This window comes from Desmodus rotundus, chromosome 1 (genome assembly GCF_022682495.2).
Source record: "Desmodus rotundus isolate HL8 chromosome 1, HLdesRot8A.1, whole genome shotgun sequence".
Classification (NCBI taxonomy): Eukaryota; Metazoa; Chordata; class Mammalia; order Chiroptera; family Phyllostomidae; genus Desmodus; species Desmodus rotundus.
Window position 1 is genome coordinate 3,218,953 of NC_071387.1, and position 26,912 is coordinate 3,245,864.

General features: G+C 45.5%; 1 protein-coding gene across 9 annotated transcripts in view; it reads left to right on the forward strand.

The window, feature by feature from the left end:
- Positions 1 to 4,670: 4,670 nt before the first annotated feature.
- Positions 4,671 to 26,912, forward strand: part of SETX (senataxin) — a 58,671-nt gene continuing 36,429 nt past the window's right edge. The window contains exons 1-12 of one of the 9 annotated variants that reach the window (XM_053919459.2): positions 4,671 to 4,806; positions 5,099 to 5,211; positions 6,486 to 6,570; positions 11,742 to 11,837; positions 11,942 to 12,146; positions 13,340 to 13,550; positions 16,453 to 16,562; positions 17,702 to 17,921; positions 18,615 to 18,734; positions 21,138 to 21,309; positions 21,434 to 21,521; positions 22,023 to 26,636. In XM_053919459.2, coding sequence (XP_053775434.1) covers positions 11,952 to 12,146; positions 13,340 to 13,550; positions 16,453 to 16,562; positions 17,702 to 17,921; positions 18,615 to 18,734; positions 21,138 to 21,309; positions 21,434 to 21,521; positions 22,023 to 26,636 — 5,730 coding nt within the window. In that variant the 5' untranslated portion in view covers positions 4,671 to 4,806; positions 5,099 to 5,211; positions 6,486 to 6,570; positions 11,742 to 11,837; positions 11,942 to 11,951. Of the gene's footprint in view, positions 4,807 to 5,098; positions 5,212 to 5,555; positions 5,603 to 6,485; positions 6,571 to 11,741; positions 11,838 to 11,941; positions 12,147 to 13,339; positions 13,551 to 16,452; positions 16,563 to 17,701; positions 17,922 to 18,614; positions 18,735 to 21,137; positions 21,310 to 21,433; positions 21,522 to 22,022; positions 26,637 to 26,912 lie in introns of those variants that run through there. The other 8 variants (XM_053919455.2, XM_053919460.2, XM_053919458.2 and 5 more) reach the window with 8 other exon arrangements.

Below are 26,912 nucleotides of genomic sequence, written 5' to 3' on the forward strand. Positions count from 1 at the left end.
TCAAGACCCCAGATCTGGGGGAGCCCTCCCGTCGCCTCCTCCCTGCACCCGAAGAGCTGAATATTCCTGGGCCAGAGTCGCATGGCTCAGCTGGCTGGTTTCAGTTTTGTGACTATAAGCCTCACATGGATGCACGACATCACTGAAGGAGCCTGCTTTCATCTCCCCCAGGCTTGCTTTTCTGTTTCCCACACCAGCTGCTTGAAACATCCAGCCTCTCCACACCCTTCTGCCCTTTCCACGAATCACTGAGAGAGTTGAAGCCAATAGACATCAACACCCTCTTTCCTCCCCCAACCAGACAGACCAACCTCCAGGGACCCGCATTCCTCCTACACGCCGACTGCCTACTCCTGAGCTGTGTGCCTGTCGCCAGAGGTCGCGGCGGAGATTTTGATCCCCCAAATTGTCTTTTTCTCCTGGTTTGGACCGTTATCACCATGTAAACAAACTCTAGTACTGACCACCCTTAAATGTGTATAGTTATACAGAATCAGTTAGCACTTTCTGCCCCACTCCTCCTACTTCTGAATGTTCTTGTTCCTTGGGGCTGTTGGGGCTCTTCATGTGCTCCCAATGTTTTGAAATAACATGTATCTCCTGATGGCTCCACAACGTGTGGTTATGGGTAAGATTCTGCCCTGAACTCCAGGCTAAAAAATCCATCTGCTATTTGCCGTCTCCATTGAAGTGTCTTACGTGTCAAGTTTAACACGTTACAAACAACATTTTAGTCGCCTACACAACTGAGAATTTGTCACCTGCCCCCAGGCTTTCTCGTCTCTGCCAGTGGTGGCACTTTCACTCAGTTGAGTCAGAAAGCTAGGAGGCACCCAGCCTTGCTGCTCTCCTCTCCCCTGGTCCTGCCACGTCGAGTCCATTAGCAACTCCCCTCTGTTCTGCCTGCGCAAGGCCACCTGGACTCTCTCTGCCTCCCTGTCACCTTCCAGGGCCTCAGACCATCCTCTCTGGGCGACACTGATCTTGCTGATGACATAGCGGCCCTTCTCCAATCTGCACTCCCCGCAGCTGTGGAATCGCTCACATTCCCACCCTGTTGCAAACCCCTGAAATGGTTTCCCACTGCATCTTGGGGTGACACCCACTCTAGGTCACAGTGTCTACAAAGATTACAACCTTCCATTGTTCGTCTTTCCAACCCTGTCTAAGGCCCCTATTTCCCTCACACTACACAAATCTTTTTTTCTTCCAATTTTATTTGGTATTGGTTTCAGGTGGACAGTCAGTGTGGTGGTAGACAATCATATACTTCACGCAGTGCTCCCCTGACGTCCCTAGTACCCACCTGGCCCTGTGCGTAGTCATCAAATATTACCGACTGTGCTTCCTATGCTTTACTGACTTCCCTGTGACTGTTTTGTAACCGCCAAGCTGTACCTCTCAATCCCTTCACCCTTTTCTCCCAGTCCCCCCAATCCCCACCCCTACCAACCACCAGTTCCTGCTCTGTGTCTGAGTCTGTTTCAGAACCCCCCCCAAAAATTAGGAAAAACCCCCCATCAGTACAATCCACCATGTTAATAAAGAATGAAAGCGATTTGCATTCGAGGAATTCCAAATCCATCCAATAAAAATAGAGGACAACTTTCTCTACCTCAAAGGTATCCACAAAAACCTCAGCAAACATTATTTCAGAAAGTGAAACATTGAAATTTTTTCCCTTTGAGATTGAAGAAAGGATGTCTACGCTCCACATTTCTGCCGTTACCCAGTCAGCGCGTTCAGGCCAGAAAAGGAAGTGAAACCTATGTGGGCTGTAAATGAAGCTCTAAACCTGCCCTTTCTCCACAGATGACTTGATTGTGAATGTAGGAAATCTAAAAAAACCTACAGAAAAGGTATTAGAGTAAATGTGTCAGTTAAGTAAAGTTGCTAGATGCAAGATCAATATATAAAGATCAGTTCCATGTCTATATCGGTGGCAAAGAGAAAATTTGAAATTTTAAGTAAATCTGCATTAAATTTCTATGCCGCTATAATGAATTACCACAAATTTAATGGCTTAAAAGCCACACAAAATTATTATTTGGCAGTCCTGTAGGTCAGGAGTCCTGTAAAGTCCTTTTCAAAAAACAATGGCCAAAGGACTCGTGCAGACAATTCCTAAAGAAGATACACTCATTCCCAACAAGCACGTGACAGGATGTTCTCCAGCGTTAGATATCTAGGACAACAAGTGAGCTACAATTTAACCCACTGGGGTAACTGAAATGTAAAAGATTCACAGTGGGAATTGTTGACAAGGTTGTGGAGCAAATGGAAGTCTTGTATGTGGCTTATAGAAATATAAGACGGCAAAAATCACTTTGGAAAATGGATTGTAAATCCTCCTAACGTTAAATCCACCCCTACTCCAATCCAGAAATTCCACCCCTGGATTTCTATCCAAGTTCAATGAAAACATACACCCGGTGGGGGAGAGATGGGGAGAAAATGCAAACAACTGTAATCGAACAGCAATAAAGTAATTTACAAAAAAAGAAAAAGAAAACACACATCCATTAAGGTTTGTACAGTAATGTTCATTACCAGCTTTCTTCATGGTAGCAGAAGACTTGAAACCACCCCAAATCCACCCGATGAGCGAGAAAAGCAAACTGGCGTGCCCATTGTAAGGACATCCTCCTCCGTGATAAAAATGCGTCGCGATACATGCAACACCTATGAACTTCACACACTTGACGTTGAACTCGAGGAGACAGAGTACATAGTGGACAATTCCATTGCTTTGAAGTTTTCTAACAGTCTGAGTGAGTCCGTGGTGACAGAAATCGGACCGGCAGTTCCGTCAGGTGAGTGCGGGGAAGGCGATGCACTACAAAGTGGCTGAAGGGGACTCTCTGGGATGAAGAAAAGGTTTCATATCTTGACTGAAGATGGTTGCATGAAATTATGAAGTTGTTAAAACTCCTCAAACCATACACTTAAAATCTGGATATTTTATTGTGTATCATTGATATACATTGATATACAACGTTATATAAATATATAACATTGGCAAAAATCAATGGGATATGAAGCAAAAGTTAGGGTGAATGATGATGTAATCAAGAGAAAGTATAACAAAAAATTCAGTAATTCATTAGAAGAGATCCATTTCAAAGAGAAACAATGATAGGCTTTTGGGTTGTTGATAATCCAAATAATGATGAGGAGGGATCAAGCTGGAAAAAGTACTGAAGTTTTGACATAAAATACTGACATATAAAACTCACAAAATAGGTCTACAAATGACAACATCTGCTAATAAGGTGTCGTCAATTCCAACTATTTAGGCGTGGTGACAACACCAGAAGTTTTATGTGCTCTAAAATTCCACAGCTCGTATGTAAAAATTTACATGACATGAGCAAACAAAATCATTAATTTGAAAGAAACACTTATAAATCCTTAATAAAATGTCATCAACCTTGCTGGAGAAAAGACTGCACTATCTTTGTGTTCTCTGTGGAAAATGATCTTCCACCTTATTGTCGAGGTAAAGTTTATGAAGCCAAAATATGTAACTTCTATAGAATTGTGTTTGCAGTTTATATATTGTTTTTTTCTAGATTTTTTAGATTTGTAGATTTTTCCCTTTAAAATTGTAATTTGTGCCATTCATTCCAAAGAAATATTAATTTTATTCCTAACTTGGTGATCATAAATCTTATCGCAGTATTTTAAAGAACATCCTCAGGTTGTTTAAGCTTTGGGCTCTACAGCTCCCTACTGTGCCTTGGCTCAATCTCAGGACATAATGTTGAGTGTAAAAAGCAATTTGCAGAAACATGCATTCAGTATAATTTGATAAGGTTAAAAAGCATGCAAAACTTAATATATTGTTTACAGATTAAAAATAAATATGGTAAAATTATAAGGACCACAGAGGGCTCAGAGGCAAGACCAAATTAGGACTTTAGTGGGACCTTAGCACTTTTTTGCCTTCATGGGCATGTTCCTCCTTAAAAATATCACAAATCATATTACATGGCCATATTGTTATAAACACAAATATGTTGTTGAATATTAAAAGATTTTCAACTAAAATTTTACTTTTTTCTGATTTTTGTGTCCCGAGCCCAAACTACAATGTCTAGTGAAGTCCCTCCATTTGGTGTTGAGGATAAGAGTGTTTCTCACCCTGTGGTGAGCAGCGTAGCATTTTAGAGCGTTCTTTCACATCTACTTTATATAGTTTGAATTTTATTTTTATTGTATCTTTTCATTACCATTTGTTCCCCTTATACCCCTTCTCCCCATGTCCACTTTAATAACGTATGTAATAAATCCTGCAAGGATATACATTAAAATAGTTATCTCAGAGAAGCAGACGTTCAGGTGACTTTTGCCACCTTGTTTATCTCTTTTTTTTTAAGTTTATTTTCCATAGACATCCAGGTCTGTATTTTCAAAAGTACGACACAAAAATATTTTAAAAGGGGTGCATGTACAATTTACAATGCGGTGTGGTTTGAAACAGTTTTGTAACTTTCTTATTTGAACACTTCAACTGAATACGGCCCAACTCTTTCGCAGTAGAAAACTCTAGAAGCCAGGAGAATGAACGGTTTTTGTCACGTGCTCCAACGTCAACCGCCAGGTCGGCTAATTAGCATAACGGCCGCAGGCGGGGTCCCACAGCCACGCCCCGTCGCTGGAACCTTCGGTCCCCAGCGCCCTCCGCGTTCTCGCCTCGCCGCCCCTCATTCTCCCGCGAAGGCTGTGCGTGGTGAGACCCCGCCCAGCGGCCTGCGGGGGCGGCGCGCCTGGCTCGGCCTCCTCTTTGCTTTACGTCAGTGATCAGTATGCGCAACTGTTTGGTTTTTCTGCCTTTTCTGTCTGTTAAGAGTAAAAGCCAGGGGCAGCTGCTGGTGCTCAAAGCCAGTAGTACGCGTTAACGAAAGGGGGAGGCTTTCCCGTGGCGGTTTTACTGTGACACAGTCTGTGTATCGTTTTTCTTTATCATACTTAATGCCTCCTTTTCCGGGATTACAAAGTGGATGTGTTCTCCCAAATGTCAATACTTAATGTATCCCTTTAATGTAATAAAAGTGTATCTATCTCTCCGTTACATGTTCATTAACATATGTGTTAGGTCTTCCAGGGAAATCTAAAAAGGAAAAAAATTCCTTCGCGATCCGTAACACACCCTCCTGAGACAGCTGAGGCGATCAAAACACTAAAGGACAGAGCGACCCAGGCAGAAAGGTAGGTGCCCAGACCCCTACCGGGGCGGGGGCGGGGGGCGGCGGGGCCGGAGCCCGACCCTGCCGCGTTCGCGCCCGGGCGGCAGGCTCCGCCCCCGCCGCGCAGGCCCTCCGGGTTGGTGGGCCCCGCGTCCCGGAAGTGACGACAGTGCCAGGTGCTCGGCCCTGTCGCGGAGCCCGGCGCTTCTCTTCCCACGGCCCGCCCCTCGGCCACCAAAACAAACTGGGGGCCGGGGCGGGGCCTGCGGGCGGCCGACGGCGCGCGGGGGCTGGATCTTCGCTCGCGGCGCCCGTGGGTTGGGCGGTGGGGTGCGGACCAGTGCTTCCGCCCTCGGTCGAGTGGGGAGCACAGGCATGGAGCCGGGCTAGCAGCCGACGCGAGGCCTGGCCGGGTGAGGAGAGCGGCGGGCCCGAGGCACACGTGAGAGCGTGTGCGGCTGGAGTGCCCCGGGCCGCTCGGAGTAACCGCCGCGGCTCGTGAGCTCTGGGCGGGCCGGGGACAGGGTGGGGGAGGGGCGGCGGGAGCTCGGCCGCGCTCTGGAGGGTCACGGCGCTGCTGGAAGGAGCAGCCTGGTAGTGTCTGGTGCGTCGTCCTCTGGTGCCTCCTGCGTACCGGGGTCCCAGGCGCTGGGGCCCCTTCTCCCTTCGCGGTATCGGTATCATGTGAGGTGTTTTTGGTTTGGGCGTCGTACGGTGTCTGTAGGGGTCTTTGGGCAGGTCTCGCTCCAGAAAGTGTTGGTCCTCTCGACGCCCCTGCCTTTCTCCTGCTCCGGGTCTCTCCCTTTGGAGAGAGTGCCTCCCCCGAATGCCCATCTGAGCCCTCCCTGCTCCACCTGAAGGTGATGATGCATCGCTGACAGCCGGTCACAGGGGCTTTGCCACCCACCCGCACCTTCGCAGCCCAGAGGGGACCAGGCACGAGGCTGGGCGGGAAAAGAACTCTGCGGTTAGGAGGGAGAGTTTCACGTGGACATGACAAGGATGAGTTAGTGCGGATCCTGGGGCTGACCCACACCTGCCTGTGCCCGCCCACTGGGGGCATTTCTGACCGTGTGGGGCCGACCCGGGGTTGGGGGGATGAGAGCCCCTCCAGGTCAGCATCCAGTTGCACCATCATCACTTGTGCGCCCGCAGGCAAGTTGTCTGAGCTCTGTGAGCTGTGAGCGTGGGCTTTTTCATTAAACGGTAGCATCTGGCTCAAACAGCACTGATGTGAAGCTCAGAGGAGGGTTTGGACACCGCTGTATCAGTTTGTCTATCTTTTCCTTGTTTCAGAAACACGCTTTGGGGGCTCAGGAAGGCAAATTCTCCCCCTCTCACAGGCACACCCGGGAATCGTGACTGAGAGGATCACATCTCTGTAAGTTGTTAGCCTTGGTAATTACTTTTAAGCAAACACTTAAGACATTTTTTTGTCATGTAATATGTGCTAATCAGGAGTAAAAGAAATTACGCAGAATAGATCCTTGCCCTGCAGATTCAGAATTTCTGAGAATAGTAGCTCTTCCCAACATGGAAGAGCGACGCACGCGGAAACACACAGAGTCCTAGGCTAATGCAGAAGGTCATCAAAGCGACTGGGCGGAGTGGGGGACGGGGCGGGTCAGACAAGCCCCAGGCAGGGCGGCACTAGTCCTCAAATCTGGCTTTTGATCAGAATCACTGGGGGAGTTGTTTTTAAAAGTTGAGTCTGAATTTTATCAGTAGTATCTCATCTGCTTTTTTTGTTTGTTTGTTTCTTTGGTGAGTTTGGTGTGCCTTCCGGGGTAAGAACCAGGCATAGGTATGAAGGGTGTTTGCTCAAGGCAGATGGGTGAGCTTCCGTGAAGGCAGGGAATCCCCAACACCGCGAAGCCTTTCAGGGAGAGCGAGTGTGGAGAGGTGATGTTGAAGCCAGATCAAGGAGGGCCTTGTGTGGTGAGCCCAAAAGTGTAAATTTTACCCCAAGACCGTGGAGGAGTCGTTTGTGCTTTCAAAACCCAGCTTTTTCCTTTGCCATTTGGCAACATTTTGGAAGAAGAATTAGTGGTGGATCGAAACAAGAGGCAGAAGAATCCTGTTCAGGCTGCTTCTGTAATCCAGGCAATGGAAACGTACAGTCTTAAGCCAAGGCAGAGGCAGTCTCACCGAAAGTGAAGCACAGTGTAATCAAGGATGCAGACTCTGAGGGTGGCAGAGAGATGGGCTGAGGCTGAGGGAGAGGATGGGCTCATTTGCAGGGTACTGGTTTGAAAACTAAAGGGGTAGTAGTGCCGCGAGCACAGAAAAAGCGTCTGTACGGGAGGACTTTGCTTGTTCCTGGTTCTGTTTGCTTGGAGGTGCCTGTAAGGTGAACAGAGACTCACTGTGCAGCTGGACAGGGGGTCTACCTTTGTGGACTTCTAGGTTGGGCTGTCATTTATTGAGTAGCTGAGACGTAGCTAAGATTGCACTAAGAGTTCTACACCCCTTCTCAGTTTTCTGGAAGCTTCAAAATAGGCAGCAGTTGAAGCAGTGGTTCGGATTAGGTCACCCAGAAAGGGTGTTAAATGAAGAGGTTAGAGTCCTGAGACTGCCTGTGGGCTCTTGAGGTTTACAGGGGCAGAAAGGAAGAGGCGGCAGTGAAGGAGATCGAATGGAGGGATGGAAAGGACAGCGATGTGTTGTCTTAGCTAAGGCATGTATGGCCAGCATTTTCTTTTCTTTTCCTTCTTGCTCTTCTCTTTTTCACACATTTTAAAATTTAATCTGCCTGCTGGGTTTGGTAATACAGAGATTATGAAGGACTTCTGTGAAAACATTCAGTGAACGTGAGGGTAGAAACTAGAGGGCAAAGTAGCTGAGCAAGTGAATCTGGATTTTTTTTTTTTTTCCCCAAGAAGTTTAGCTGGGAAGGATAGAAAAAAGTTTATCGTTATTTGAAGTTTCTGGTTAGCTAATACTGAAAAATGGTGTCTCCAGGGTAAGGCTCTGGAAAGTTACAGCTCTGCCTCTGGTGGAGCATCCTATGATATTGACGCATCCACTCCCTTGTACAAAACAGACATTGATAAAATGAACTCGGTTTGATCCTTGCAGCTTGAGGATTCCCTGGGCACCCCTATCTATGGTTCCGTAATGGTTCAGACAGTTAAAAACCTGATGAAATTAGCAAAACTGACCTCCAGAAGAACTGAGCTGAGCAAAAACTTAACAGGATTCGTGGTCATCTACCAGTAGTTTTCCCTTAAAAGGAAAATTACAGTTATACCCTGTTGAGAATTTGCTGGGCATAGTTAGCAGGCCGGTGATGATTTTAGATTTGGGGACGTAACCATGCACACATGGCCATTTGCAAGGACTCACAGAAACATGTTTCCGTGTTGGTGTGTCCTGTAGCACCATTTGCTGGGCATTGTAGGTTCCATGGTGTTTATGTGTTACATGGGAGTAACTTCCATTTGCTCTGAGAAAATTTAGTCCTCCTTTTAGTGTGGAAGTAGCCTAGCTCTCTGAGTGAGATAGAAAGCAGATTCCATAGTTTTGTTTTTTCCTTTTTATTTATTTATCCTTACCCGAGTACAATTTTTCATTGCTTTTAGAGAAAGAGGAAGGGAGAGAGACAAACATTGATTGCTTGCATTTTGCACACACCCGGACCGAGGATTGAACTTGCAACCTAGGCTAGGTGCCCTGATCAGGAATCGAACTTGCAACCCTTCAGTTACGGAACAATGCTCCAACCAACTGAGCCACACTGGCCAGGGCAGTAGTTTTCTTAATGGAAGCTTTCTTTTGCTAGCTGCTCTGTTAGTAGGTTGTATACATTTAAACTTATTATTTTACTTTGGTCCTGTCATTTTTTTCAAAGTTTCAGTTGACTACAATCATTTATCTGCCAACTCATACTCAGAATAATTGATGTTTGAGAAATCTGCAAGAAGTTTCACTTTCTATTCTTAGATGTGAGTTCACTCCCCACATTGAATGAGATCTCCGGAAAAAATAGCTTCTGTAGACCTAACTTCCTAGTGTTGTGATACTGGCCTTTCAGGAAAATGAAACTCTTCTTTGAATGCCATAGTTTTACATTCTGCAAAAGCTCCTGCTATTCATTGTTGCTTGGTAGTCCCTCGTTTGCAGGCAATAATAAAGGTGGTTTAGTTAGAGTTAGTGTCAGGAAAGGGTGGGGCACTGCCGCTGAATTAACATACTTTTTGTTTTTCAAATGAGGACTGGGTACATACGACGTCCTGTTATCTTTTTGCTTTGCTTTTCAGGAAGCTCCTAATTTAGGACTTAGTGAAATTAAATTTCTTCTAAATAAGTTTGGATTCCTTGCTCTTTTTAAATCTCCTTTTTACTTGTCTTGTTCTATATGTAGTACTTTAATGTTGAAAGCTGCTCTAAATTATTTTTAGGAGCATGAAGACAGTACATAGTTAATATTTAATAAATTTTAAAAATCGATTCATAAGACAAGTACATGTATTTGATTATACTTATGCCCTTATGTATAAGTCTTTAATCATGGGTGTAAGAAGAAAGTAAGGATTTTTTAAAAAATGAGTTTGTTTTAGAGAACTGGCATTATGCCACAAAAGCCTCAGCAGTAAAATGCGGTTTCTGTCAAGATGTCATTAGCAGAGATTCTGCACTCTGAATTTTAGGGTGATGCTCATTCAGAACCCTGACACTGCCGAGTGAAGGTACCCAAATATTCAATTAGTGTTTCTTTACCTTTCTTGGTCCCTTCTCTCTCCCTGAAAGGAAACATTTTAGACATTTCTGTCCCGTGGATTTCCCCTGAGTGTTAACGCTAGTAAGGTGTTACAGGTCTCACCTCCGCCGGGGGGGCCGTCACCCCGATGGGAGTGTGTAAGTTAGGGCCGCCTAGTTTCTGAAGTGAACTTGGTTAAGTTTACAGTTGGGTTTGTTACTCTTTTTTTCCTATTAGGCTGATATTTCACATTCACTGGATACTTTAGGTCAAGTTTCTCAAGATGAGGTTTGTTGGATAATTGCCAAGCCCAATTCCCAATCACTTACTGGCTTCATATAAAAGAATACTGCTGTGCTTCCCTGTGGGTGTGGCTCTCTTCTCTTTTCTGACTGGCTGACAGCTGTTTACTTAGCCCTTCGGGTTTGTCTGGTGTAGAGTGGGTGTGGTGGGGTTTGGAGAGGCGTAGTAAGGAGGTGGGGTAGCTTCACCATCGCCTGGTGTCGGGGTTACAAACTCGACTTACACAGATGGAGTTAACCTTGATCACCTGGGTAAGGTGGTGGTGGCCAGGTGTTTCCACTGTAAAATTACTGTTTTTCCTTTCCACACTCCCCTCTTTGGAGGTGATTCACCAAGTCTGGCCCACGTTCAATATGGGGTGGGATTAAGGGCTGCCTCCCGGAATGGTGAGTATCAGTATATTATTTGCAATTCTTCTAAAAGGAACATTTGTCCCTTCTCCCACATTTGTTTGTTCGGTCAGTCATGTGATGATACTGGTGTGCATTCATGTATGTTTATAATGTGAGCCATAGCTTAGTTATTCCATTGGTTTTGTTCCGAACGTTTGAGCCTCGGCCATCGCGAGCTTTTTGGTTGGCTACAGGTTGGCTCCTGTGTCCCTGGGACAGGCCCTGTCCCTTTGCACTTTGAGCCCTTCCTGGCGCTCTAGGATGCGACAGCTCACCTTGTACTTTCCCTGCCCTGATCCCTGTCTCCCTCTCTTCTTCCCTTTTTCCTTTGATTGTTTACTTTAATGAGTACATTTGCTTTTTGTGGAGCCACAATGCCCTGCTACTGACGGTGTCCATCCTGTTTGCTTTTATGTGCATTTAGTTAGGGATAAAAGTACAGATCCTAGCTTATTTTTATGACATGTCATTCAAGTTGGGGATCTCTCTGGACTTTGGCTTCCATCCTATTTGGTGATCTTCAGTTTCATGCCATCTGCAGTTCCGATAAACCTGCCTCATTCATCTTTACTCACATTTGGGTTTGGGGATTTCCTGGTACAGTCTTACTACTTTGCTCTCCTTGAGCCTGCTAATATTTGGAAAAGTATTTAATCTTAACCTTTTCATTTGAGTTTGGGTGGTAGAGGGAGGCTCTGATGGTATAAAAACAAAAAGTTGGAGATAACCAAAAAATAAGTAGCAAGCTTAGTAGCAGTAGGTTAACATTCGTAGCTATTACAGTGCATTGATGCGCAGTGAGTGTATTCGCTATGGCAAATTCACAGGCAAATACACTTTTAAACAAGCGAAAGTCTTTTTCTCTATATGAGTTTTTGCTATTGGTATGGATTACTTTGTATGGATTTTTATGCTTCCAGGGATTTCTGGAATGTGCTTTTTGGGAATGTAAAATATTTCCTGAGCCTTTGACTCAGTTTAAGTACATTGGTAGAACATTTCAGTATCTATGCCTTGAAAACACAGAGTTCTCTGTCTCAATATATTTTCCATCAGTATTACGTAGTTTTGAGCCTTTTCTATAGAACAACTGTATATTTCCTTATGTTTATTACTAACAAAATGCTTTCGTTTTATTATATTTTTCATGTGTCAAAGAAAAGGCTTTTTTGAGTGTTCTCAGATTTGAGTTTAGTCAGTAACTGTCAAGCTGGCTAGAAGACTATTCTGGAAGTGCTGGAGGCACATCTTAAGGTGAGGACGAGGGTCCTTAGTAGGAAGCGTACTGTTCTTCACACAGAATAGGCCTGAAGTGTTTGGGTTTTTGCCGATGCTCTGCCCTCTGCTCCCTCCGGAAGCAGGTTCAGGATGAGCACTTGCTGCTGGTGCACTCCCGGAGGTGCCTCCACCGCTGACTTCCTGCAGCGCTATGCGACCAGGGCCCAGGCCGGCGAGTTGCAACCAGCAGGCGAGTTCCAAACAGCAGACGAAGACCTCTGCTACTGCTTAGAGTGCGTGATTGAGTACCACAGGGCACGGGACGAGCTGCCCTTCCTGCACGAGGTAAGTCGTGTGGGGTGGGGAATATTGTTGGAGCTTGGTGACCCGCAGGAGAATGCATTTGAGCTCTTTTGGGAGCATTCAGGGAACTGATACTTTAAACTTTCAAGTACCTAATTCACCGCCTGCTATATAGTCGGTGCTGAGTCAGTGGTCACTGACCAATTAAATTGAATTGAAACCTAAAGCAGAATTTCTGACCTCATACTTAGTCAGTTTCGTATAAAACAATTTTATGAAATGAAGTGATATATGGTGGGGGTGTTGGTTCATCTTTTTATGTCAGCATATTTGACATCGTTAAAATTCATGTGTCTGAATGGCTTGGGCTATTTTTTTTTCATTGATTTTTTTTCTCTTTTTATTTTTTAAAAACCTCTAAGGGCGAACATATTTTCCAGTCATAGTAGCCAAAGTTAAACATGATTTTGAATACATAGCTTTGCATATTTGGCTATTGCATTTATGTGATGAGAAAACAGCACAGACCATAGAGCTATGTAGAGATAGGGAGGGATGAGTAGTTAGGAATCTGTTGGGAAAACTTCTGCATTTACAAAGTTTCCTGGTTATGAAGCTAACCAGTGTCTTGGTGCTGAAGACATTGTAGGTACCGATGGCTGGAACATAGAAAGGAAAGCAGGGAAGGCCTAGTTCTTGGCTTTGACAGAGAAGCTCCGACTTCTCTCGTCCTTTCTAACCGACTCGGGAGGGATGCTGACTACTGATGGTGCGACTGTGCACGGACAGTGTTGGCCCTCTCGTGCTCGGCGTGCTCAGTGTGTCCTGCACGAAGTGGCCGTGGTCGGTGGCTCTTCAGATGCACAGAATACATGAGGGCCAGCACTTCTTAAGTTTCTGGATTTTTTTTTAAGATTTAATTTATTTATTTAGAGAGAGGGAAGGAAGTGAGAAAGAGAGGAGAGACATTGACGTGAGAGAGATATCAGTTGGTTGCCTCTTGCACTCCCCCAACTGAGGACCCAGCCCACAAACCCAGGCCTGTGCCCCAACTGGGAATCAAACTGGTGACCTTTTGGTTCACAGGCTGGCACTCAATCCACTGAGCCACACCAGCCAGGGCAGGTTTCTGAATTTTTATGCTCAGGTCAGGGCTTTTAGAAAGTTCATCATATCCAGTATATTTTGTTGATAACGAGATACAACGCACACTGCCCGTTTTTCTTTTCCTGCAGGTTTTATGGGAATTGGAAACCTTACGTCTCATCAACCACTTTGAGAAGTCCATGAGGGGAGAAATTGAAGACGACGACGAGTTGTATATAGTGGACAACAACGGAGAGGCACAGCTGTTCGACTTTACTGGCCAAGACTTTGAGAATAAGCTTCGAGTTCCTATTCTTGAAATCCTGAAATACCCTTACCTGCTCTTACATGAGCGCGTCAGTGAGTATCCTGGGTGTTACGCAAGTTAGGTCAGTTTTATTGTTTCAAGAAATGTGAGAATTTAGGTCTATCTGTATGAAAAGCTGTTTGTTAAACATATAATTAGGGTGCTTGCTCATATTTTTTCCAACATTTTGCTTTCCAAGTTTCCAAACATAAAGAAGGTTAATTATGTAATGAACACCACACAGATTCACTGTGGAAGCTAACATCTTGCTTCGTTACGTAGTTTATCCCTCTCTCCATTCAGTTAATTTTTGTTCTTGGGTTGTTCTCACCCTTGGCACCGTGGACATTTTAGACTGGGTGATTGCTGGTTGTGGGGACTGCCCTGCCTGCTGCAGGCTGTGGGCCAGCATCCCTGGCCTCTGCTCCCCTCCCGCCCCAGTTGAGAAAATCAAAAACGTCTCCAGGCATTGCAGCGTGCCTCTGGGTGTCGGGGGCAGGGCCGGGCAGAGGCAGAGTCCTTCCCGCCGAGACCGCCGGGCTGCAGTTGGTTCCGTCACTCACAGTGGCCTGGCAGGTTACAGCCGCTGCAGGTTTGCTCGTTCATGGTTGCGTTTCTCAGTATGACGTGCTTCGAGGGGAAGACGATTTCCTGACCTAGCAAATCCTACCAAGTAACACCTTTCGGGTATTCTAATATCTAGTCCGTATTCACACTGTCCCAGTGGACACAACATACGGTTTGGGGCTGGTTTGCTTAAGTTAGAGTCCAGTCAGGGAGCACGCATCCCAACAGCGGAAGCGCGAGTGCCTTTTTGTTGGAGTGGTTTTTGTCTGTCTGTCTGTTTTCTTTCCCTTCGCTGACTTGCTGAGACCACGTAGTTACCCTGTAGAATAAGGCGCTTTCTGGATTTTTCTAGTTGCTTTCTTGTGATATTCCTTAATTTGTCCTCTGTGTTTTCAGTGAACTGGAAGTTGATCTAAAGATTTGATTACATCTAAATACACTAAAAACATTTTAAAATTCTAACAAGTCATTTTTCAAATATTTATTAAAAAATATTATATCCATCCCTGGCTGGTGTGGCTCAGTGGAGTGAGTACCAGACTGTGAAGCAAAGGGTCGCTGGTTCGATTCCCAGTCAGGGCATGTGCCTGGGTTGTAGGCTAGTCCCCCAGTGGGGGACACACGGGAGGCAACCGCACATTGATGTTTCTCTCCCTCTCTTTCTCCCTCCCTTCCCCTCTCTCAAAAAAATAAATAAAATATTTTTTTAAAAAAAGAATACTATATCCAGAAAAGTTAATGAGCTCGATGTTTTCTGACAAACTGAACACGCTTCTGTGTCCGCCACCCAGATAAAGAGACAATATCAATACCCCAGGCGCTCCCCTTGTGTGTTTCTGTTTTCATTTATTTTATTTTATTTTATTTATTATTATTTTTTTAAGATTTTTTTATCTATTTATTTTTAGACGGGGAAGGGAGGGAGAAAGAGAGGGAAAGAAATATCAATGTGTGGTTGCCTCTCGTGCACCCTCTACTGGGGACCTGGCCTGCAACCCAGGCATGTGCCCTGACTGGGAATCGAACCTGTGACCCTTTGGTTCACAGGCTGGCACTCAATCCACTGAGCCACATCAGCCAGGGCTATTTTATTATTTTAATTCATTCATTAATAGATTTTTTAATTGTTTGAGAGAGAAACACTGATTTGTTCTACTCATCCACGCATTCACTAGTTCTTGTATGTGTGTTGACCTGGGATTGAACCTGCAGCCTTGGCAGATTAGGATGATGCTCTAACCAATTGAGCTACCTGGCCAGGGTTCCCCTCATGCTTTTCACATCGTTATTCCCTCCTCCCCAAAGCCAGCCACTATCACTAACAATATTCTTTGAAGCTTAACAGAGTAAAGTTGATTTATCTGATAGGGCGAATGTGTGGGTCTATGAAGGACACTTTTTTTTTTTAAAGATTTTATTTATTTTTAGACACAGGGGGAGGGAGGGAGAAAGAGAGAAACATCAATGTGTGGTTGCCTCTCATGCGCCCCCAACTGGGGACCTGGCCTATAACCTAGGCATGTGCCCCGACTGGGAATCGAACCAATGACCCTTTGGTTTGCAGGCCGGTGCTCAGTCCACTGAGCCACACCAGCCAGGGCTGGAGGACACTTTCGAAAGATAAATGAAGACATTTCCATAAAGCAGCAGGAGTTAGTGCTCACGTAGTAGAACGGTTTAGTCTGCAGAAGTAAACCAGGTGTATTTGGGAATTTAGTGTTTGGTGATAGTAGCATTTCAAACCAGTGGAGAGAATGCATTCTTCAGTAAATGAGAGTTGGACATAATAGTCACTGGGGGGCTGAAGGTGGGGGAAGGAAGCAGACTTTCTTGTTTTTTCTAATCCTCACTGAAGATATTTGCATTGACTTTAGAGAGGGAGAAAGGAAGATGGGTGGGGGAGAGAAACATCGATGCGAGAAACATCAGTTGGTTGCCTCCTGTACTCGCTCCAACTGGGGATGGAACCTGCAACTGAGGTATGTGCCCTGACTGGGAATCGAACCCACAGCCTTCTGGTCTATGGGATGATGCTCCAACGAACTGAGCCTCCCAGCCAGGGCAGAAGATGACTGACTTTATCACTCCAGTATCAAATAAAGTTAACATAAATCAAAATGTAAAATGCAAATGGAATTTGATCTATGCCATATTTTAAGACGAAACCTGTGGAGATAATATGCCAAGAGTAAAAAATGAAAAGAAGTGTATACTGGTACAGTCAGACTAAGGCACAGGACCTGCACTGTGGCGGGTACATAGCGCTCCTACATTTGCAAGGAGCAAGTTTCCACCTAACTTACAAACAACTGAAGGAGCCAGATTTAGGGAATCAATAAGCTGATAAATTGTGTGTCTTATGTTTACTGCCTTATTTTTCCTATTTAGATGAGTTATGTGTGGAAGCACTTTGTCGGATGGAACAAGCTAATTGCTCCTTTCAGGTGTTTGAGAAACAGCCTGGGATCTATTTGTTTTTGGTCCATCCTAATGAAATGGTGAGTATGACTGTCAGGCGGTGGAAGGTCGTGTGTTATTTTTGCACATACAACTGTAATCGAGATTTTGATGTGTATTAAAAATGTTTGTCAGAATACTTCTGACAGGTCCTGCTTTAGCTTGAAAGACAAATAAGGGAACGGTTTGGACTTTTTCAGTGTGTGGCCTGAACCAGTGAAGGATGACTGTTCTGTCTTGCTTTTCCCATCTGCCTGCCCCACTCCAAACAGCTACAGTGTTTGAAACCATTATTTTGTAAATAGATGAGATTGTTTAAGGTGTAGGAGGGGAGTAGAGGGGGCAGAGAAGGGAAGGGAATTCAATTCCTAGGTGCTAGAAATGAAGAGGAACATGAGTCAGAATAGTACTAAGTCAGGAACAGAAGCAGAGAGCAACACTGGAGTGTTGAACCCTGACCTTGAGCTTGTCCCATAAGTTTTTCCTTTGAGGTTTCTGTTTTCATTTTTTCTTCCCTTTTCGAAGTGTTACGGAAAATTACAAACATAGGCAATAGAATGGTACAGTGAACCTTGTGTGTCCATCACTGGGCCCCGTCAGCTCTCAGTACAGAGTCAGTGTTACTTCCCCTTCGGGTTGGTCGGAGCGAACGTGCGGCACCGGAACATCTCATCCGTAAATGACTTAAGAACGTGTTCCTAAGACAAGGATGTTTTATTCATTCATTTTTGCAGTCTCAACATGGCTTCGTCCTTATGTCCTTAGTCGTAGGAGTTCTGTTCAGCTGGTCTCCAGGCGGCGCGCAGGAGCGGTGGTTCTGTAACCGAGTGGTGATGTGGGGTGGTCGTGGGCGGAGGCGAGTGCAGCATTCGCCTGCTCTGCCGACTTGACTGCAAGTCGGTAAGGACTTGAGGGGGAAAGAAACAATACTGTCACTCCACCTAAAGTAATTTTTCAGTGTCATTTCTACCCGGTGTTTAAATGAATGGAAGTGATGATCTCATAAGGGTTTATCAGGATTTAGTTTATTCAAATCAGGATCAAAGAAGGTTCACACATTGCATTAATTAGTATCTTGTATCTTTTAATACCTATAGCGAATCCTAGTTTCTTAACTGGTGTTTTCCTGGACGTAGGCGGTTGTTTGTTAAATGAAGTAATGCGTGTGTTATGCTTCTAGGTTCGGCGCTGGGCTATCCTGACGGCGAAAGGCTTGGGAAAAGTGGAGAGAGACGATTATTACGACTTACAGGAGGTTTTGACATGCCTCTTCAAGGTCATCGAGTTGGGGCTTTTAGAAAACCCGGACATTTATACTTCTTCTGTCCTCGAGAAGGGCAGACTGATTATCCTGCCCTCACACATGTATGACACTGCCAGCTACAAAAACTACTGGCTAGGTGAGTGTGGTCACACGCGCGGTGTGATTAGTATTTTCATACCGTTCTTTTGAGGATCCTGCAAAGGAGGTGATCTCTCTGGGTAATCTTACCCAAATTGCTAAATACAGGATTTCCGCCTCCAGTCTTTCTTCATTAGGTTGATGTGAGTATTAGACGTCTTGATTTTAAACTTTCATCCTGGAAACCATCTGCTTAAGAGGTACATTTTCAAGTATAGCAAATAGGTCTTTAATTTGAAGCAATTTTAGATGTAAAAAATATTAATAGAGTAGTTGACTCTAACAGGGTTTGATCTCTTTTTAAAAGAGGCTTATGTCTCCAAACAGTTCCACCCTCCATTGATTCTAGGTCTTACAGTCATGTGTCGTATTTGGCAGTGGTTGGTAATTGAAATATGGTGATCTTAAAATTGAAGCCTTCTTAGATTTCATGAAATATAGATTGTGTGGTAGTCATCTTAGAAATTGTTTTTTAACCAAGTTTGTACCATGGTCCCTTGTTTATCCTCAAATCGATCTGAGCCCTGTTACTTAGGAGCAGTTGTAATGAAAATATCAGAGTTGAATGCGTGAAGAACTGGCTTCTCTCTTGCTTCAGCTTTCTGCCTTGTTACTCTTGCCACCTAAACCAGAGGCAGCGTTAGGATGGTGTGATTCGGTCAGCTCACAGAGACTCTGAATGCTCTTGCAGGGATCTGCATGCTGCTGACCATTCTTGAGGAGCAGGCCATGGACTCGCTGCTGTTGGGCTCAGACAAGCAGAATGACTTCATGCAGTCAATACTGCACACCATGGAGAGGCAGTCACAGGGTAATCAGCTTTATTTGCTACATGCTTTGGAGTACTGATGATTATGATGCAATTTTAAAATGCTGGTGTCACTGCAAAAATTGGGTGTATGGCGTGGAGAAAAGAAAATGGACATTTTTTGGTTTAGGTTACAGATTCAGAGCTCTAAATCAGAAGGGAGCTTTAGAGTTTAATTCAGCACCTTACTTTCGTAAAAGAAGAGATCGAAACCCAAGGAGGTCAACTTGCTTTTCAATGTTGCAACACCCAGTTAGTGGGAGAATAAAGACTGGACTCCACAGGGGATGAATTGCTAGTGGCGTGGTATCCGAAACTGGGGGGGGGGGGGGAGGCCTCCCCTGTCCCCATGTCTGTCTTTTTCCTGGCTCTTCATTTTATTTTGGTTCTCTGTTGCTTTACTGTCCAAGATGGCGACTGTTAGCCAAATGTGTCTATTTAAATTTAAATTAAAAATTTAGTTTTTCAGGTCCACTGGTTATATTTCAAGAGCTCAGCAGCCACACGTGCTACTGGTGGCTACTGTATCGAACCACACAAACATAGAACGTTTCCATCGTCACAGAAAGTTCTCAGGAACAGTGCTGCTCATCAAGTCTAGGACATAGGGTCTAAAACTTGCAGTCAAGTTCACAGTATTGGACCCCACCTTCCTTTTGCTCATGGTTGTACCAAGCTGATCAGGGAGGGTCTGTGCTTAAATAAGTGTATCTAACCTTGTCTTCCTGATGGCAGAATGAATCACTACAGAGCAAGCATGCCAGATCCTGTGAAAACATAACAAACACAACTTTTTCATGCTGACTTCTTTTTAGGAAGCTTCGGTGTGGATATAAACTCATCTGTGGGAGATTCTAAAATATGTAAATGTCCTTCTTTGTTGGGTTGCATGTGTTTTCTTGCTAGACTGTTTCTGATGAAGGGCACTGCTGGTGTGTCTGCCAGCAGCGCCTGCAGACACCACTCACTTCTCTCCGTGGGCCAGCACAGACGCTGCTCTTCTCCTGGTCTGGCCAGCCCCTGCCCTCAGGGAGCCGTGCCTCTTTGAGGCCTGTCTTAGTTGTCTTCACCTAGCTGGTAACTCTCTTCCTTCATCTGACAACTGACAAGACCTGAGACAGGGTGTTGGCTGCAATAGAGGGTAAAAAAGTGTAGTCCAGGTCTACAGGGCTGACTGTGTGACAAAGTAGAGTTGAAGAGCCCCGAGGGCAATAAAGCTGGGTGGGGGTTCTAGGGTGACCAGATTAGAGACAGTGACAGGGAGTTAGAGCACTTGGGTCAGAAGGGTGCTGTAGAAGGCTGAATGGCCAGGGAATGTTTGGCATGTGAGGAAGCTTTTGAGCTGGACTTCAGTGAATTGGATTTTGATAGGTGGCATTCTTGTTCTTGTTTGAGAGGAAGCCAGCTGTCTGTTTTTGCTGCAGAGAGGGAACAGCTATGGGAGTGTGGCTGGAAAGAGGCAGAGGGAGGAACACTTGGAAGGTGCTTGACTGAGGACTTGGAGTTTTCTTAGAAGACTTAAAGGAGCAGTTGAAGGTCTTTGAGCAGGGCAGTCTCTTGCCAGTGCACGCACATCCGACAGAGAAGAGGGAAAGGCCTGGAGGTTAGAGCTTGTCAGTCATGGAAATTCCTGGCCCTTGGTGAAAGGAGACACCAGCAGAGCCACGCTGAGACATGGTGGCTGCAGGCAGTGTGTGCTGCTCCCCTGTGAGCCCGGGAAGGCTCTGGTGCTGTGCACCAGACCAGGGCACGCAGCTGCAGACCATGCGAGCCAGGGTTTCTGGTGACTCGGGCTTTGTTTACATCTGTAAACACCAAGTTTTTCTCTTCCCTTTCTTTCCTCTACTTCTGTTGTTTTAAAGGAAGGGAGTTCTAGGAGAAGTCGGGTAGTAAAGATTGTTTCAGGTGTGGCAAATGGCAAGAAAGTTGAGTTTAGCTAGACTGTCCCTGAGTGTTCCCCTTTTAAAAATGTCTTAGAGAGGCATAGAGTATTGCTTGAAAAAAATGCAAGAGCAATTTTAAAATTTGCCAGTGTTGAAAGCCTGTAATTGGCAATGCTTTACTTTCAATTAGTTGCTGCTTTGTTTTGAGTTTCGTTGCTACCTAGGTAAAGAATGTTTAAATCTCAGTTCTGACCAGTGTGGCTGAGTTCTTTGGGCATCATCCCACAAAGCTAAAGGTCGTCGGTTCGATTCCCAGTTTGGGCACATGCCTGGGTCATGGGGTCAGTCCCTAGTCAGGGTATGTACAAGAGGCAGCTGATCGATGTTTCTCTCATACATCAGTGTTTCTTTCTCTCTCCCTTCCCCCTTCTTTCTCTCTCTCTCAAAAAAAAAAAAAAAAAAAGAATGCTTAATTCTCAATATAGTTTAGTATCTTTTCTAAAACAACTCCATTGTACTTCAGATGATAGCGAAGATCCTTTCTGGCCAGCATTGCACTGTTTCATGGTGATTCTGGATCGCCTGGGGTCTAAGGTCTGGGGTCAACTTATTGATCCAATCGAGGCATTTCAGACCATTATCAACAACGTGAGCTACAACAGAGAGATCCAGAGTATCCGGAACAGCTCCGTGAGGTTAGTTCTGTCATGTGTCAGGGTTTTAAAGTTACCTCTGTAAGGCGGGCTGTCGTAGCTGGACGATAGCTGGGTTTTTCCTTGCTCTTCCTTTCTGTGACTCTCTCTGTTCTTAATATTTAAGGACCAAGTCTGAACCAGAGTCGTGTCTGGATGATTTGGTGACTTGCAGCCAGATTGTGTACAATTACAATCCTGAAAAAACCAAAAAGGTATAAAGCATTTTGAGAACTTAGATGACATTGTATTGCCTTTATATTGTAAAATCATGTTTTCCATGATTAGTTGAATTGTTAATTTTACGCTCTGCAGCTGTTCTGAGTCAGCTGCTTCATAAAGGCTTTTTGGTTGAGTCAGATGTATTATGCATGAGGGAATAACAGACTACAGCATGCACACCTTGCAAGGTTAGTTTTTAAGTACGTGTACGTGGAAAGCGTGGGAGGTTTACGGGGTAGGGGTAGATAAGGGATGTGATTAGAAATCAAAGCCAGCTAATGGGAAGAGGGCCCGGGGACATGGAGGTGTTGTAAATTCGCCTTACATGCACCCTGACCCTCAAAATTGAGCTGCGTTTTCAATTTCTCGGGGTATGTATATGTGTAAACCAAAATAGGAAAACTGAGCCATCTATTTTCTTGTTTACAACTTGTGTGCTAACCCTCTCAGGAATGGTCCTTGTTTGTCTGAATGCCAGTGTTTCTGTGTTGCAGGACTCAGGGAGGCGATCAGCCGTTTGCCCAGATTACTGCCCGAACATGTACGAAGAAATGGAGACTTTGGCCAATGTGCTTCAGTCAGATATCGGTCAAGACATGCGCGTTCACAATAGCACATTTCTGTGGTTCATCCCTTTCGTTCAGTCCCTCATGGACCTTAAGGACCTGGGCGTGGTGTACATACTAGAGGTGATTCACCATCTGTACTCCCAAGTGAAGGATGTCCTCAACCGGACCGTTGTCACATGTGACAAAGTCACTGAGTTTTTTTTCCTGATTTTGGTGTCAGTGATCGAGCTCCATAGAAGCAGGAAGTGCCTTCACTTGCTCTGGGTCAGCTCCCAGCAGTGGGTGGAGGCCATTGTGAAGTGTGCCAAGCTCCCCACCACTGCGTTCGTGCGCAGTTCCGAGAAGTCGGCCGGCAGCGGCTCCAAAGGAACAGCAGTGACATCTCTGTCCCTGCATCCAATGCCATCTAACTCAGTCCAGCTTGCTTGTGTGCAGCTGATTAGAAGTCTCCTTAAAGAAGGTTATCAGCTTGGGCAGCAGACACTTTGTAAGCGATTCTGGGATAAACTCAACTTATTCCTGCGAGGAAATTTATCTCTAGGTTGGCAGTTGACTAGTCAGGAAACCCAAGACCTACAAACCTGTTTAAAGCAAATTATTAGAAACATCAGACTCAGAGTGCCTCAGCACGCCGCTCTGGTGGGGCCGGCTCCTTCCTGTAAAACAACTCCTGCATCTTGTGTCAAAGAAGAAGGTGAACCAGTAGGGGAGGCGTGTGAAAGAGACATGCGCTGTCTGGAAAGCCCAACGTTTGCTAAACCATTGAAAGCTGACGTATGTCAGGTGCAACAGAGCAGCGTATTAGGCAAAGCAAGTAACAGTATAGAAGAAGATGAGAAAAATTATATAAAAGATTTGAAACTAGAGAGCCATCTGTCAGCTGAGTCATGCTTAAAGCAGAGTAAAAACCTTTTCCCCGAAAGAGCCCAAGATCAAGTTAAAATACGTACAAGGAAGCAGAAGTCTGTAAAAGATAATTCCTCAAGTACACCACAGAACCGTACTTCAAGAAGTGGTCCAGGAAGGGGGTGTGACCAAGGAGCGATTACGTCCATGCGTCCGTTGACTGACTCCAGTACAGATCCTCTGGAGAAGGGGTCCACGTCAAAGCAGGATTTCTCTTCACAGGATGCTGTCCCTGGCAGAACCTCAAAAGCAAAAACCAGGGCACAGAAAAGTGAAATCTGTGCTAAGTTGTCACATGTAATAAAGAAGCAACGCAGGAAAAGTGCTTTGGTCAGTAGAGCTGTGAAATTGGAGGGAGACCTGACTGAACCTAACATTGAGAACGTCTGTTCAAGGAAAGATACAAAAGGTCAGAAAGGGGATAGCTTCCTACACGATCTCACTTTAGACTCTGATGATGATCTGGAGAACAAAACCGGAGGGCACAGATCTCCAAACAGTGTATCGCCGAAACAAAAACAATTGAAGAAGGAAGAGTTAGGTGGTTTTTTTCCCCATGAAAATGATTGTCTAATACAGGAATGTCACGTTGATACAAAAGATTTGGTCTCGTTTCCAGAAGTGACCAATACTTCCATGCATGGAGCATCTCCTTTTAAAGATCCTGTGAGTTCACCTGAGTCAGGACGAAAGAAAATTAGCAAAGGTGCTGATCAGGTTTCTTCTAACTTGATAGAACAGGTCCCAAGCGTCAGTCTGCAGTCTGACATCTTAACAGATTCTCAGGTAGACAGAGATCTCCACAAATTATCATTGATGGCTCAAGCCAGTGTTTCTACGTTTCCATCAGATTCAGTCTCAAAAAGCTCGCCCCAGCTACAAAGAAAAGCAAAAGGTAAAAAAGGGTTCAGAGTCAACCAAAATGATAACAGGGAAACCTGCTGTGGACAAGTTATCATCATTTCAGATTCTGAAGATAATGCTGACGACGAAGGGGTTCTGGGTTTGGGGAAACGCACGAAACGAGACAAAGCGCGTGCTGAGGAGGAATGTCTGGAGCGGCGTGCTTCAGCGGCTGGTACGAACACGGAAAGGAAGAGTACAGAAGAAGAAAGGACAAATTCCCCCGTGGAGTTTGAGGACTCCGATTCTCAGGTTTTTGAGTTTGAAAGCCAAAAGGAAGTATTTTCGGTTTGGCAAGATCAGAAACCAGACAATAGGAATTCAGTTCAAGGGGATGAAAAAAATTCATGTTGGACTCCTATAGCTGATACCACAAATGATTGGGGTTATGATACAGATTATCCTATGTCTGAAGAAGTTACTAAAAAAGGAACCGAGGACATTGAACATGCACAACCACCAAGCAGTAGTACTGTTGAGGAATCTTGTGAAGTTCAAGTCAAAAAACCTAAGAGGAAAAAAATTGAAAGACCGATGACTAAAGATGGTTTAAGGCCTTCATCTTCTGTCAGAAACGAGGACCAGTCTGATAATGAGAGAGCGCTAACCAAAAATAACAGAAGTACAGGCATAAGGACCTCTCCCAAAGCAAGTGTTCAGAGAACCACCTCGGTCTCCCTGAAGAAGTCTTCGCCAAAGCCTTGTACTTACTCCAAACCCGTCCGGAGAGCCCCAGTTTCTAAAACTGCTAAGAAGACACATTCAGATACTAAAAGAGGGCAGAGTAAGAGCTCACATTACATCAGCTGCAGGACAGCCCCTTTCATAGTGCCACCGAAGAAAGACCGCCAGTGCCCCGAGCCAGCCTCCACTGTGGAGCGGCTCGGCCTGAAGAAGGGGCGTCGCCGGGCCTTTGAGCTGTCTCAGCGATCTTTGGACTGCATAGTGCAGTTACGTGACCACGGCAAAAACGTTGGGGTGATTGACACCCGAAAAAAGACTAAACTGATTTCTCCTCAGACTCTTCCTGTGAAAGATAAGAAACTGCTTGTAAGTCAAGATCTTCAGTTTCAGAGGCAGACAAGACAGAGATCTAAACAAAACAGACAAAGGCTTTTTGAGTCTAAAAGTACAAATGCTTCAGGAGCAGGAGCAGGAGCACGAGCAGCGCAGCACTCCGACGCAGTCACGCCAGAGCCGGGCAAGTCGGGTTGGAGTAGCAGTGTAGGGGCTGAGGTCACGTCTGACGGCAGTGGAAACCAGTCAGTACAGTGCACGTCTCCCGAACAAGGACCTGCGAAGGCACGGACTGTTCCTCAGGTGGACCCGTGTAATTCCCCAGTGTTAAATGGAGGAAGACCAACTAGTGAAATCATGGTCTCCACTTCAGAAGACCCTCCAGGGAGAGGGGACCTGATGGGACATCACCTAGAGGTGGCAGCTTTGAAAAAGGCAGAGCCTGACGGCGACAGTGACACGGAGGGAAATGATCTCTTTCTAACACAGCGCGATCCTGAAGATATGGACTTATGTTCGCAAATGCAGAACGATGACGAGCTCATCGAAGTGGTCCGTGGAAAACACAGAGTTCAGGTGGAAGAAGGTTCTGCACACCAGCCTCAGTTGGAGTCTTTGAGTAGCACAAAATGTAAGTACCAGGGTTGTGTTGAAACTGTGAAGACCCAGGGTGACTGCTGCTTGAAACACTCTGAAGCCAAAGCAGCAGATGAAGATGTCTTTCTCAAACCTGGTTTGCCTCTTTCTGCATCTAAACCTTTGCGACCTTCCACCACTAAGATTTTCAGCTCAAGTAGTACTTCACGAACTGCTCATCTTTCCAAGTCTTTGGAAAGTAGCTCAGCACTTCCAGCTCTAAAAAATAAGTCAAGTGGAGGACGGTCTGCTTTGAAAGTGGTACCACAGCCAGCCCCTCCAGTGTCTCCAAAGCCATTGGGTGAAGGGAAGGGTTTGTGCAACCTTCTTAGATCTCCAGCCTCTCCGGTGTCTCCGAAGCCATTGGGTGAAGGGAAGGGTTTGTGCAACCTTCTTAGATCTCCAGCCTCTCCGGTGTCTCCAAAGCCATTGGGTGAAGGGAAGGGTTTGTGCAACCTTCTTCGGTCTCCGGCCTCTCCGGTGTCTCCGAAGCCATTGGGTGAAGGGAAGGGTTTGTGCAACCTTCTTCGGTCTCCGGCCTCTCCGGTGTCTCCGAAGCCATTGGGTGAAGGGAAGGGTTTGTGCAACCTTCTTCGGTCTCCAGCCTCTCCGGTGTCTCCGAAGCTATTGAGTGAAGGGAAGGGTTTGTGCAGCCTTCTTCAGTCTCCGACCTCTCCGGTGTCTCCGAAGCCAGTGGGTGAAGGGAAGAGTTTGTGCAACGTTTTTCGGTCTCCGGCTTCTCTGGTGTCTCCGAAGCCATTGGGTGAAGTGAAGGGTTTGTGCAACGTTCTTTCTCCAACTCCAAGTAATTCCAGCAGGCATGCTTACAAACTCCCATTTGGTGAAAGCAAACCTCTTTCGTCTTCTCTGGACAGCACTTCGTCACAGTCCATCTCTGACACCTTCGTTAAAGAGGTCTTGAAATGGAAATACGAGATGTTTGTGAACTTTGACCAGTGCGGGCTCCCAGCAAGTCTTTGTCAGACCATCTCAAGACCTGTGCCTGTCAGATTTCAAGATTCTGGCGATTATTTTAATGTTTTTCTCCCTTTGATGGTAGTGAATACTTTTGAAACAGTAAGTATGTGTTTTCACTGTATATCATTCAGTCTTTGAAGTTGCTTTTTGACCATGCAGAGCCATAGCAGTTGAAACAGCCAGTGTCGTGATGTAGCTTCTGGGTTTCACAAACACTTTGTGCGACGCTGTCCGAGGTGCTGCTGGTACGGAGGAGACACTTGCTTCGGCTCTGCCCTGGTGGAGCGTACAGACAATTCGGTGCTGGTGCACCAGGCCGAGCTAGCCCAGGGGAACTGCTTCAACACAAAGGGAAGGGAAGGCTTCTCAGAGGAG